The 14696-nt window shown below is 30.8% G+C and overlaps 1 protein-coding gene across 1 annotated transcript; it reads right to left on the bottom strand.

Annotated features, from left to right (window-relative positions):
* Nucleotides 1–8720: 8720 nt before the first annotated feature.
* On the bottom strand, nt 8721–11838 carry LOC110708403 (trihelix transcription factor GTL2-like). The gene is made up of 2 exons (XM_021886534.1): nt 11029–11838; nt 8721–10528 (listed from the first exon to the last, which is right to left on the bottom strand). Exons 1-2 carry the CDS (start codon nt 11556–11558, stop codon nt 8854–8856), a joined length of 2205 nt encoding a protein of 734 aa, XP_021742226.1. The 5' UTR covers nt 11559–11838; the 3' UTR covers nt 8721–8853.
* Nucleotides 11839–14696: the final 2858 nt, after the last annotated feature.

The following is a 14696-nucleotide window of genomic DNA, read 5'->3' as shown; positions in this document are numbered from 1 at the left end:
TTGCAGTTTGACATGAGTTTAAGCTGATTTTTAGGTACAATCTAGTTTCAAGTCTTTTTTTTCTTCTTAAACAACCTACCAATATCCATTTCAAATAATTAAAAAAAAAATCACAAGGAAAACTTTTTTTTTTTTAATAACTACTTTGATGAGCAATAAATGTAATAGAATAACAGAACAAAAATACTTGTAGTAATTCCAATATCTATTCACTTACAAACTTTGTAACTTTACATTATTAACTTTATTAATAGTTAAAGTTTTTCAAAAGAACAAAAGTTGCTTATAAATCTATAAATATATACAAAATGTTTTATCGATAATTAAAAACTAAGGACCTGTTCACATTTACTGAACTGAACTGATTGAAGCTGAACTGAACTGAACTGAATTGAGCTGAAATGAATATTTTATAAGAGAGGAAAATTAAGAGCTAAACTGAACTGATTGGAGATGAACTGAACTGAACTGATTAGAGCTGAGATGAACTGAACTGAATTGAATTGAATTGAAATTAAGTAAATGTGAACATGCCCTAAATAATATAAAGGTAATTAGTCTCGAACATTACATTACACACTCGAGTGGACCATGCACGCCCATAATACATCCATAACAAAGTAATGATTAACTTGATGGCATTGTAAGATAATTCATCCTAGTGGTATAAATGGACATCTTAGACTCTAATCAAAGAGTAATGGAGTTGAAAATAGGATATAGATTTTGGATGGATTCATGGTATAGAATATTATTAGTAGATCATAGATGTCATACAAAAGGACCACTAAGATCTTGCGGGGTCAAACTCCTTTTTACTTAAAATCAGGTCTTTTTAAGTGAAATGACCAAAATGACCTTGCCCCCTCTATTGTATACGGCCGTGTATTCCTTTTACGCGTGTTGACAAGATCTTCACTTTCTTTGTGGACGTCCTTTATCTTTGAGGATAAAATTAGAAATTCCTATTAATAATAAATAAAAATGTTTATTATTGATAATTTAATATAATTAATTGGCTATTTTTGGTTTTGTGATATTGAGTATATTGGATGAAAAGGATAGCAAAGAAGAACTTGGTGGCACGATAATATTACAAGTGTGGCACTTTATAATTTGTGATTACTTGCCGTCATGTAATGAAAGAAACTCTAGAACAGTGGTGCCAAAAAGCAATATAATTTGCAAAATAAAATGGACAAGTTATAATATTGGAAGAAAATTTGGGAAAAAATAAATAAAGTTGGGACACCTAGTTGAAAGACAATGGAAAACAATTATAAGTTGTATTGATAATAGTATCTTTCAAAAAAAAAAAAAAAAAAAAAAAAAAAAAAAAAAAATTGATAATAGTAATGGTACATTTAGATGGAAAAATTAAATTCTTAAGTAATAAGTTTTTGTCACTCATATACTTTGTATAATGACTATTTTTTTTTAGGAAGTAAGATACAAGGAGGAGTTTAAGTACGTTTTCTCACAAGACCATGTCCTAAACTATCTAAGAGTAAAAAAATAAGAAAATTTGCTATCCAGAAAAGGGTTGATATGTTGGAGTCGAATAGCCGAGAGAGGCAACATAGTCTGTTGTCCGGTTTCCTTCCCGATAAATGTGCCTTGCCTAGAAGCTCGAAAAAGAATCCAAGATAGATGGCCTTGAGGATTGACATTCGCCATAAGAATCTGAAGTTTCCATGGACAGCTAAAATGACCCTGCAAAATATTAAAAATAGTTAGGTTATTACCTTCAATAAAAATGTTAGAAATATTAAATTCCTTAGCAAGAAAGAGGCCATTTCGGAGAGCAATAGCTTCAGAATGAGTAATAATAAAATTTTCTTTTTTTCAAGTTTTAGTCATGAACCTCCAAGTTCTCAATACTCAGTTTTTGTGCACTCTCCTCTAGCTTTTATTTAGTTAAATTTAAAAGAAAAAATTAAAAAGTAATTTCACATGACTTCCATAAAAAGAAAAAATACGAGTAAATGTTTCACATACTTCCAACGAACTTTTGACACGATTTTCCTTGACAAGTATGGATATATCTCGTGCGTTAGCATGGGTGCATGTACAACCTAGCTAGTAATAAAAAAAAAAGGGATGGATGAAGGTAAACAATTGAGCTTATCGTTTGGCGGTTGATTTAATTTTACAACTCTCATGAGTTTGGTCCTTTTAATATTGCCCTTACTATCAGTTAGTGAGACCAAGTTAGGTTATTATTTGATCGGTTGAACCGGTTGGCAATGTCCTCTATAAAAAGTCAAGACTACATAAAAAGAGAGACTTCATCACCAAGAAGATAAGCTATCCATCGAGTATCATCTATTCTATATATAATCTAAAATAGACTAGACAAGTCCAAGATTGATGCAAGGGGGACGGGGAGCATTTTGAGACATTTTTCAGGAGGTGCAACACAAACTTGATATATAGTCAAGTTATTAGACAAAACTTGCAACTGCAATGCATGACAAGATTGACATAATGTGTTATATTTGTAGCTATATATATAGAAGGCAATTAAACACCTTGAGCATAATGTGTCAAGCTAGCACATATTTAGAAGCATATGAGTTCCCTTTAGAGCCTTTCCACAACAATGCCCAGGTTCTAGATTTGCTTGTGTTGACGAGTAGACATGCAAGGATGATTCATTTAAAGTGTTGTGAACTTGTGATAATGATAGAACTGATCACCAAGACATAAATTTTGCAAAGGCAATGAGTTATATGATGAACAATTGAACATAACTTCAATACACCCTTACTAAATTTCGATGAAAAGCCTAGGAAGCAACACTAGACCTCTAGAAATTCGTCCAGTCATTTTGTAAACATAATTTCTCGAATGTCTAGCATCATATATTCATAATAATATATTAATAATATGCCTTTTATTGACCTATTCTCGAGATAGGGAAACCCTTAGAACCGTATACCTTTTCAATCCAAAATATGTAATTAATATCCTAAATGAAATTTTAACATACAAATACAACATTTACAATTAGCTTACATAGGCTTAAAACTAGTTAAAAATTATTAACATGCCACCAATTGGTTGTTGCTTGTTGGTGTAGTGGTGATTGGGTTTACACTTGGTAGGGAGGTTTGCACTTGGTAGGGAGAACCCGCTACAATAATTGGGAGGGTACTGGAGCCTAACCACTCAGAATTAATCCCCAAATCCGAATTAGACCAAATAAAGAACTGTCGGTACACCAAAAAAAAAAAAAAAAAAAAAAATAACAAGCCCAATTATTAATCGTCTAAACTCGTGACATGGAATTGGGCCCTTTAGTGTGTTTTTAAAGTCTAGCCCACAAGGCCCCTTTCATTTTTTTAGTTTTACTACTCCGTAGTATAAAAACCTCTTATGACTTATGCACTTTTTTAGACAACCTCTTATGCACTTTACTTCAACTAAGGGCAAATTTAATAACTTTACACATTTATCTATTAATGATATATTGATTTTTTTTAAAGAAAATAATACATTGATTTATTAAATTATTAACGATAAGAGCTCACTATAACTTTATATATTGTAAAAATACACACATTTTTCTACACTTTTTCTATATTTCGCCCTTAAATTATAGTTTGGGTCTCATTTTATCGTAGTTGAACAATGCCTTGAGAGAACCCTGATCTGATAGATACAGACTATCAAAGTATAGAGTATAGATATAGATACGGAGTACTGCGTATTAGCTATCTCATTCTCTCACCCAAAAGTCCAAAAACAAACGGCAAACTAAAAAATGTTGCCACATGTTTGACTTTGCAAGATTAATGCAACGAGGTGGGCCCAAAGTGGGCCAGTCTATTCGGTTCTAAGTTCGAAGAAAGACAAGAGAGGCCCAAATTTGTACCAGAATACTGGACCCGTCACATGTGACGTTAATGCATGGCAGCATTAGCTAGCTAACAATAATTGGGCCCACACCATACCCTCTCTTTTGCACTTATTTTTAATATCTTTGTGGGCCCATTTTTGTAACTAAGAAAAGGGCCTTTCGAATTTTTGGGCTTTATGCATTATACTTCCTTTTTTAAAAAAATAATTATTTTATGTTTTGTAATTTTTTTTGAAAACATTTTATGTTTTGTGATTTATTTATCTCATGTGGTGGGACCCACATTTCTAACCCAAGTACTCAACCCGAGTTGTTTAACAGCAAGCATACATGCTTTGTGTTGTCACTATATTTTGCAACTTCTATTATCCATTCATTACATGCCAAAATAGGGAAATTTCTATTATTCATCTTCACTTCTCATTTTTATTTTAGTACATACATATAGTTCTTGCATCTCAATTTTTTTTTTATACATATATGTGAATAATAACAATCCTCTATAGTATTGGAAGAATTAAAAGGAATTTAAATCTCATATCATATGCTTAGCTAGATATGATTCTTAAACTGCATGCTTTAAAACAAAGCGTTACACTAATTTTCTAAAATTCTAATATGAGTACGTACCGAGTATAGTTAAGCACACAATTACCTACTTACAGTACCATTATGTAATTTTGACTTAAATGGCGAAAATTGATGATATGTGAACAATAAGCCACATGATTAAATTCCTTCCTCCCAAATGTAATTTATAATGTGTGCCTCATTCGGACAAAAAAATCTGAAGTGCTACGTAGTATATTGTTGTTGATGACTGTGATCGAATTGAATATGAACACATGAAAAAGAGTATTCAAGAAGGTTAAGTAAAAATAATAAAGAATCAATCATATTATCATAATATCTTGGATGTGAGCATGTGGAAAAAACCAGTCGAGCAGTAATCAAAGATGGAACAGATATAATATAATGTTCATTGGTCGTTATCATTTGGCTATCAGTATATCTACATTATGGGTTAATATCTCATTATTTAAGTTTTCTAAGACAATGATATTTATTTTATAACCAACATAAAAACTAATAATGCAATATTTTTTTTTTGTATGAAATATACAAGTGCTTGTTATTTTGGAGAACGATTATTAGATTGATTTTTTTTTTCAATGACTTTACGTATTAATTGGTTTTTTATTTTTTATTTATTTTTAACCACATAGATTATTTAATTTTGATGATTATTCCTCGTCAATTTTTTTTTTTTTGATGATGATTCTATTCTACATTAAAATAAAATCAAATGGTCATAGTTTTTAATTCGGCCCAATAACACAAAGTAGTATTAGGTTGAATTATCAAATTAAATAGATCCATGTTGAGCTATTTTAAGTTATACACTCAATTACCAAACATTTCGTACAAAGTGAAATGTTAATACTTGGGATTTTATTTTCAGATGGGGATTGGCATAATAAAAAAATTCGATAAGAATAATGCTATTTAATACTTGTATTAATCAAGTTATATTACATTGTATGTTTTATTATAAGATTGATACATGCTAACATAATGAACACACTATCAATCTATTACTACTTCTATTTCACGATGATGGTCTAAAAATTTAAAAGTTATTATATTGTAGATACGAACAACTCATAATGAATTAATGACTAAAGGATTAGTCCAACTAACCTCACCAAAAACCAATTGGCAATGATATAATTAGATAATAATAAAAAGCCAATTCTTTCTTCGTGTAATTAATAACTATCCTACTCATTTTCTTTCTTTTGGAAGGGTTATCTTATTCACATTATTAAAAGTACCAACTTTTTTTCTCACTTATTGACGTAAGGCCTAAAAACAGACTTTGAAAATTGTATTGTTGAGGATATTTGTATACAAGCATCCAAATAAAATGAATATATTTACAAATTCATGTGAGATTCCATGCCAAATAAATCAATTGACAATGGCGTATGTACATAGTGACTCACTTATTCTCCAACTTTTTACACATGCTCAAGGCCTGTTTTTTTCCTATAAATCTAATAATGTTTACTTATATTTTTGTTTACTTATATTTATAGTTTAAAGTTGTCTTATATATGCCTAATATAGTAATTGTGTGTTTAATTTATTTGCTAAGGTAAAACCACTTTTTATATCATAATCCCCGTTCTTTAGAGCTGCTTTGCTCTGCTATGCTCTGATCTGCTGAAATCTGCTTTGCTCTGCTCTGCTCTCCTCTGCTGAAATCTGCTCTACTCTGCTTCAATCTGCTCTGCTCTGCCCTGCTCTGCTCTGCTCTACTTAAAATTAATACTTAATATTAAATTATTATAGTAATAATTAATATTTAATAATAATAATAATAAATGATTAATAATTAATATTTAATAATAATTAATATTTTATAATAATAATAATAATAGATAATTAATATTTAATAATAATAAATAATTAATATTTAATTATAATAATAATTAATACTTAATAATAATAATAACAATAATTAATTATTGATATTTAATAATAAAAAAAATAAATAATTATTAATATTTAACAATAATAATATAATAAATTATTAATAATTATCAATAACAATAATAATAATAATAATAATAATAACAATAATAATTAATATTTAATAATAATAGTAATTATACTAATAGTAATAATAATACTTATAACTAATAATATTAATTATAATAACAATAATTGATTTTTATAAAAGCAATTAATATTAATAGTAGTAGTAGTAGTAGTGGTAGTAGTAGTAGTAGTAGTAGTGGTAGTAGTAGTAGTGGTAGTAGTGGTAGTAGTAGTGGTAGTAGCAGTGGTAGCAGCAGCAGCAGCAGTAGTAGTAGTAGTAGCTCAAAAGAACAGGGCCCTACATTTTTAAAAGAAGTCCATCCAATAAAGACTTACTTTAGGGGTTAAATTAATTATTTTGATTTTTTTAACTTATTATTTTGGTGTTAAAAGAGCCACCGAGGGCAAATAATAAGATGTGAATTGATCCCAAATCGACCAATTAAGATAATCGACATCTACAATACATTTGTTTTGTAACTATATAAATTTTTAATGCTTAGCTTGTCTCCCTCTTCTTTCATAGTTGATAATTTGTACTATTTTAACCTTTAAATTTTAATTTTTGTTCTTGAATTCATCATATCTTATTTCAAACATATAGAGTTTAGAGACTAACAAGGTGATTGATCAAGGCATGTACGTAATTAATTAAATTAATCTTGGTTGATTAATTACTACATTAGAATATTGTGATTCTATTCTTCTGAAAAAATAAAGGGGAATGAAGGCGTAAAGCAATAAGCATCAACTCTGCAATTAGGTTCCAAACGCACGCATGGTAATTTGGAGTATGCTCTAACCTTTTTAACACACGTACATACACTGGAGCCTCTACACTAGAGGACATTATTGTAGGACATACTCCTAAGCTATATAGGAAGGACTCCATACACTCTCTTCATTTACTATTCTATCTTCCATTTTGAATGTGAATTGGAATTCTATGCACTCTATTGATCTATATCGCCTTTATTCTTACTTTTGGATGTGTCGTTGTACCTTGTTCGATGGTCCCTGTTGAGGTCCTTTAGTCCTATTTTAGAGAGTGTCAATAATTAATTAAGGTGGTATGCATTATTTTGGGGAGATTTAGTGAGACCTAAGAAGCCTCGAACCCAGGATCTTGAGATCAAGTTATTTAATGGACTTTTTGTCAGAAATTTGTGAGACACTACCTAATAAAAAAAAATGTTGTAAGAAAGTATATATTAGAATAAAAACGTTGTAAGAAACTACCCATTAAAACAAATAATATTGTAAAAACTATTCACCGGCTTTTCGTCTTTGACTTATTTATCTGGAGTTGACCACCGTCGGTGGTCACATGATAGGTGGCATTGTTGGTGGGGGCATGGAATAAAATGGTTTTAGAAGTTTACATGATTGGACAATAGGTGGTCAATGTCAGAAAAATTAATCAAAGGTGAAAGTCTGGCTAGTTCAAGAGAAAAAACATGAATTGAAAGAGGAAGACTGTAGTGACCTGATCAAGTGACCCCGTTGCTTCTGAATGAAGTTAGGCTAGTAGTCACACCCACACATGCATATGCTGCATGCTGCTTCTTTACCCCACATTCTTAATTTCTCCGACCAATTTGAGAAACTCAACATATCTTTAATAAAATATAATTATTCAAGTTGACTTCATTTCACATCATAAATCATACATAATACTTCTAAAGTAGAATGACATGATTATGTCTCGAATAATCCTAATCTTAATCCTAAATCCATCTTAATCACTACTAATCGATCAAGCTTTAATTAGTACTACAACTCTCTTCTAGTGCTCCAGCCATTTCAATACAAAATATGCAATTTTCTCTTTTTTTTAAGGTAAACGTGAAAAAGGAGACAATTTTTTTTTTCTTATTAATCTAGAGATAGGTACAAAGGGCAAATAATAGATGTAAACGATACTTGCATTGATTCAACTCTAGGTTATCACCCTGACCTAGCTAAACTTTAATTTAACCATCTAATTAAGCTACTTGCCATATGTACAACGAGATTAATTATTGTTATATGCTTTAATTTAATTTATAAATATGTGGATTAGTTAATAGACTAAATTTCTCTCTCAAGCCACCATAAAAACTAATTAGTGGATCATCTTTGCTAGGTAGCGGGAGGGATTAGCTGTTTAATTAAGAGCATGGTTTATTAATTCCTAATTCATTTTTGTACTCCATATTACATCAACATTTATTATGGTGGGCATATATAGGAAATGAACAAAAATGACACCAAATTTAATTAAATCTTACTACTACCATATAGCCAGCTAGCCATATCTATATAGCTAGTAAATGTTCATCATATAACATAAGGTACAAAATTATATAGCAGCACACACATACAAATTTAAACTGCTATTTCAAATATCAAAATTCAAAATCAAACCCTGGTACTTGGACCACATTGGCCTCATTACCTTGCATACTATTAGTTGCACCATTATTTGCTGGAGGATTACTTGACCCGTTACCTTGAGACTGCCCTGACATTGCCATGGACCGATTTTCCGGTGAGCCGGGGTGGTTCGCGGGGCCCACTAGTGATCCTTGACTGTATAAATGACTAAGCTGGTGGTAGTAAGGACAAGTTCTAGAGTCAACGGACCTTTTCTTGTTCAAGTCCTTAGTTTTCCTGAAGTACTTGTTTATGTTCTCCCATTTTTCTTTGCATCTCTTAGCACTTCTTTTGTACCCTAACTCGGTCATCTTTTGCGAAATCCTTTCCCATAGAGGACCCTTAGAGGAGGTTTCTGTATCATGGGGAGTCTCACCGCCATTGTTGTTGAAAAGGCTGCACCTTATGTTGATCAATGCTAGCACTTCATCTCTTGGCCATCTTCTACCGGTGTCATCCTTATTACCACTCTTGATGTTCTCTAAGGCCTTAGTGTTTGTAATGTGGTCCGCTGCATTAGTGCTGGTATGTTCAGAGCTGGAGAATTTACGAGAGGAAACTAAAGAAGGGATTTTCAAAGGCTCATTCTGATGACTAGGAAGAGGATTATTAGGGTTTTGATGATCCAAGGAGGATGATTTCAAGGGAAGTGTCGATTTCGAGTTGTCTAGAGCAAGATTCTCATTTGATGAAGAACTAGGGATGTTATTCACCAAAGGAGTATGAGTAGTACAAGATGAATTGGGTTGTAATTGCACACAAATAGAGTCTTGAGTTAAAATAGAGGAATTGGACGAAGTCATTTTTGGTACCTTATTAAGCTTCTCAAGTGCCTCTTTAAAAGATTGAGTTTCCAAAAAACTTGATGATGAAGTACTAAACTTGTTCAAGAAGCCAAGGATCTTGGTATGGCGGTCACCGGAAACCGCCTGCTCGTGTGCCCTAGCATCTAACTCCTTCTCTAACCTCTCAAACTCTTGCCTTTTCCAAGCTTCTTCCTTAGCAATCTTCTCCTCATCTCTCTTAACCATATCGCGAATTATCTTACAATGAAGCTCCTCTTGTTGTGCCATCATCTTACTCACAATCTTCTCACAAAACCCTTTAAACATCTCAAATTTCTTCTGTCTTTTCCTCTTCTTCATCACTCTCTTTGTACTTTCCTCCGTCTTCTCGCTATCGTCTACTGACTGCTGCTGCTCATCTTCCACCACCTCATCATTATCATTACTCTTGTCATTATCTTCTCTTATTTCATCATCTTCAATCTTCTGCCTTTCGTCGTCTTCCTCCTCCTCTTCCTCCTTTCCATCATCAACACAAACATCCCCTTGAGACAAACAAGTCTCAAGGTTATGATGATCACGTTCACATTGATCAGGAAGAGAGCCCTTCTGATGATCATCGCCGTCGTTGTCGTGATCAACATTAATGTTGTTAGTGTTATTATTGTTACAAAGCTCTTCAAGCTCACCAAAGAGCCTATAATTGTTGTTGCTCGGAATATTATTATTATTATTATTATTATTATTATTATTGTTGCAAGTATTATTAGAAATAATGCTGCTGTTGAAACTTCTAGTTTCTTCCTCAAATTTCTCTTTGCATTTCTCAGCACTTCTTTTGAATCCAATCTCTGATAACTTTCTGCTCCCATCATAAATACACAAAAAAACAACATCAAAGGATTAAAAATAATAATGTATGTACTTTTTTTTTTTTTTGACAGCTATTATATAAATGGAGTATCAATTTCATGATTTAAATACTGAAAGGGACCAGAAATAATATATGGTGCTGTAAATAATAATGTTACAGATAGACAGAAAGAAAGAAAATAATAATATGACGAAATTAGGCATGTGTAGTTTGCTAGAATCTCATCAACAATGATATCAAATAAACTACCCTATCAATCTATTTTAACATGGGTCCAATTAAAAAACAAAAAATCATATCGTTACAAAAATAATGATCTATTAATCAAACTATATCAACCCTTTTGAGCCGGCGCAATGAAGTGCTGGCTCGGAGTAAGGGAGGATTAGATGTACGCAACCTTATTATTATCTGTCGAGATGATTATATTATAAATAATGACTGTGTTATGTTACAGAGTTACTTATTATGTAATATGTATGACATACCTTGAGACATTTTCCCAGATGAAGTCAGGAAACCAAGTATTATCCATACTAGATCTGATTCTGAAGAGAGCAAGCATTTCATCATTAGACCATGGAAGTTCAGGCAATAACATTAAGGATGATGATGATGAAGATCTTTGTGTTTCGCCGCCATCTTCTAACCTAGTAGGGTCAAGTTGGAGTGTTTCATCTTTAACAACTTCATTCCTTGTAAGAAACTGCGAGTGATGATGGTGGTGGTGATGTAGAAGGTGGCCATAAGGAACATCGAATGTCGGCTGAGGGGCCGGCGGAGGTGGTGGTGGTGGTTGTTGTGTATATGTAGGAAAACCGGCCGCATGACGGTGTTGGTGTTGGTGGTGGTGAAGAGAGAATGATAAAGGAATAGAAAGTGCGGCTGCAGCAGCAGCCGCAGTATTAGTATTATTAGTAGTATTAGTAAGAATATTAGAAGAAGATGTTGGTATAGATGTTGTAGTAGCAGCAGCTGCTAAAAATTGGTAGAACTGTTCAGGCATTCCATCAAACATCTTTTGTGCATACTTTTTTTTTTTTTTTTTTTAATTTTTGGTGGGTGAGATAGATTCTCTAAGAAAAACCCAAAAAACTTTACCACTTGATTTAAAATTTTTACAATGCCTTAAACAAAATACCAAAAAAATAGGGGACCTTCATCTTGCTCTTATAAAGGGGCCCCCTTAATTCATCAAGGGTTTTTGTCATCTACCTATGCCCTAAATTTATGAGGCACTTTAAGGTAAGTGAAGGGCATTTCCTTAGAAAATGACAAGAAAAGATGGGATTTGATTTGGGAGTGCCCTACACTTGTAGGGCTATGTGGGTGTGGTTGTATTTTAACAAAATGATATTTTTCAAAAAAAAATAATTAATTTTTTTTAAAAAAAATAATTATTTAATTTTTTTTTTGGGTGTAAGAATCCAATGAAGAAGGGTGATGGTGATGATGGTGTAATTAACGGCAAGAGATAGCAAGACACGTGAAAACATGCAGAGAATGGGACCCTATTTATTTAAGTTTGGAAATGAACATAGTACATACAACAAACACACCTCCTTTTCCTTTGTTTTTATGTTCCTTTTACAATTTTAATTTGATTATAGATGATATCTAGACTTTTGGGTTGTTCAATTTGATTTTATTATGGATTTATAGGAAGTACCAAGACCTTTTTTTTCCTTTCAATTATAGGAATTCGATTGATTTATGTCATATCTTTTTATCTACTTTATTATATGTGATCGATTTTGTATGTTAAGGTAAGGTTTGATTAGAAACATTGGATTGATATGATATTGTATCATCTACTTTTTAGTGTAATGAATGTACATTATTATTATATGATATACATGGTTAGATGGTTATGATTTTTAAGAGTTTTACCTTTACTTTATATAGAAAGGGTACAATTTTAAAATGAGCCACATATTATGACTATTTACTACACGTACATAAGTATTTACAACTCCTTTAATTTAACCTTTGATATCATTCACTAATTTTATTTTGACTATCGTTCATTGTATCAATAATGTAAGGTATACATATATTAGCAAATGTATGTGAACATTAAAATAAGTGTTAACAACTAGAAATATGATAAAACATCATATCATGTTTAAAATTCTTTTTAAATTAGATTTTTAAACAAATGTATTATAACGCAACAAATTATGTACATTTTAAAATAGTAAGTACGTATATTCGTATATGCATAGACAAGGAAGATATTTCATATGGATGGAATAAATAAATAAAAAGCCCAAAGAAAAGGAAAGGAAAGTAAAATAGGGCAGTCACAAAAATGACTTGAGATGGGGTGAAGATGATAGCCGATCTTCAAGGACCAACATACTCTCATGTTGCATCATTATCATAAAAGGGTACTCATTTAATCACTTTCAATTAATTTATTTTTAATCTTCATATTCATATATATTCATTTCCCACTTCTCAATGATTGCTCTACTCTACTTCTTCATGATTTTGCTCTACTCTCAAACATAAACTTTCCTTCAATTATTGTTAAATCCATGACGACCTAAATTAATTGGTGTAAGTTTCAATGGTGAGGACGACGAGAAAAATAAGGCACAAAATGTCGGATAAAAATCGTAGGAGTAATATATAATACCTAGATAGGATTTTGTCTATGCCGCATTGTTGTGCTATATAATGTCTTTCTATGTATCAAAAACGAACCATGAGTAAATAAGTCTTATAAAATGCATGTCATTATGTTTTCTTATTATCTTTGAAAAACTTTAGAATATTTTATCTCTCATAAATAATCCCTAAAGTTTTAATATTATGCAACCGAGGTAGTATATAGAAGAGAAGAGAGTATGTAAGTGTAACAGATCCAGGTCGATAGTAATAATAACAAATGGGGAGTTGACAAAATCGAGACCCCACGATTCAGTGTTAATTTAATTTAAGACAATATCAGGATGAACATGCATGTTATATGTTTCCCCTGCCTTATCACTCAATTTATAGTTTCCTCTTCTTTTTAAAATTTTTTGTTTTTTTTTTTTAAAAAACTTTTCCAACGACGACAATGACTTCTTTTTATTTTAGTACTCCGTATTTTAAACTAATGATTGCATAAATTTTTTGATTAGGAATGCTATAATAATAATAATAATAATAATAATAATAATAATAATAATAATAATAATAATAATAATAATAATAATAATAATAATAATAATAATAATATTAATAATAAATGATTATAAAATGTAAAATAAATATAAATATATATCTATATATGTAAAGAGTCACAAAAGTTGTTATGCAGTCATATATAATTCAATCTTAGATTTTACTCCCTTCGTTCCATAATACTCAATACATGAATTTGACACACATTCCAATGCAAGAATTTAACCACTAATATATACGAAGTATAATTATACATTAATTAAAATATTAAAAAGTTGCTATTTTTAAGCTTTACATAAACATCTATTTAAAAACATATTGCATGATATATACTTCTTCGTAAATGTTTCACATATTATGCAAAAGCCATAGTACAGTTAAAGTTCCTATGTGAATAGTAAATAAAATTAATTAATTTATGTCAATTATTATGAAATAGAGAGAACTACATATCCTCAAATTCAAAATCGACTTTAGAAGCTAAACTAGTTGGCATCTACGATTATTAATGTTTTATTTTTGTGTAGGTCTAAATTATGTTCCTCCTTCCTTCCTACATTTGTTTCAATGAGACATACATTTGTTCCCCCATGAATGTCTTTATTCCCTAATTTACGTGTTCTTTTTAAGCCACCATAATACATACTTATATATATATTTATATGTCCTAAAATTCTGAGATCTCATCACCGATTCTTCATTTATTAATTATTAATCGAAAGGAGAATCGTCCTCATTTTGTCTTATTTGTTGTTTTTTTATTGACTTTATTTTTTTAAGAGCATCCTAAAAACCAACAAGTTCGATGAGTACAATAATACTTTTATCTTCTATCGAGTTAGATTATATATTATGCGCTTAAATTTTTGTGTTTGACAAAATGACAAACTCTATGAGCTTGCTAATTCATGTTTTGACAGTATCATGTTCATTGCACTTAAATAAACTTATGTTAAATTCACTAATGAACTTATATAATCTT

The sequence above is a fragment of the Chenopodium quinoa genome, unplaced genomic scaffold (genome assembly GCF_001683475.1).
Source record: "Chenopodium quinoa cultivar QQ74 unplaced genomic scaffold, ASM168347v1, whole genome shotgun sequence".
NCBI classification, from domain to species: Eukaryota; Viridiplantae; Streptophyta; class Magnoliopsida; order Caryophyllales; family Amaranthaceae; genus Chenopodium; species Chenopodium quinoa.
The sequence above is the reverse complement of the archived record's forward strand: the minus strand, read 5'-3'. Positions and strand labels throughout refer to the sequence as shown.

Bases quoted from the DNA above. Each gene is read 5' to 3' on its own strand.
- LOC110708403 (XM_021886534.1), bottom strand. From the start codon at position 11,558: ATGTTTGATGGAATGCCTGAACAGTTCTACCAATTTTTAGCAGCTGCT. The intron at 10,529-11,028 runs GTATGTCATACA...TGATGGGAGCAG, and splicing joins ATCTGGGAAAATGTCTCAAG to AAAGTTATCAGAGATTGGAT.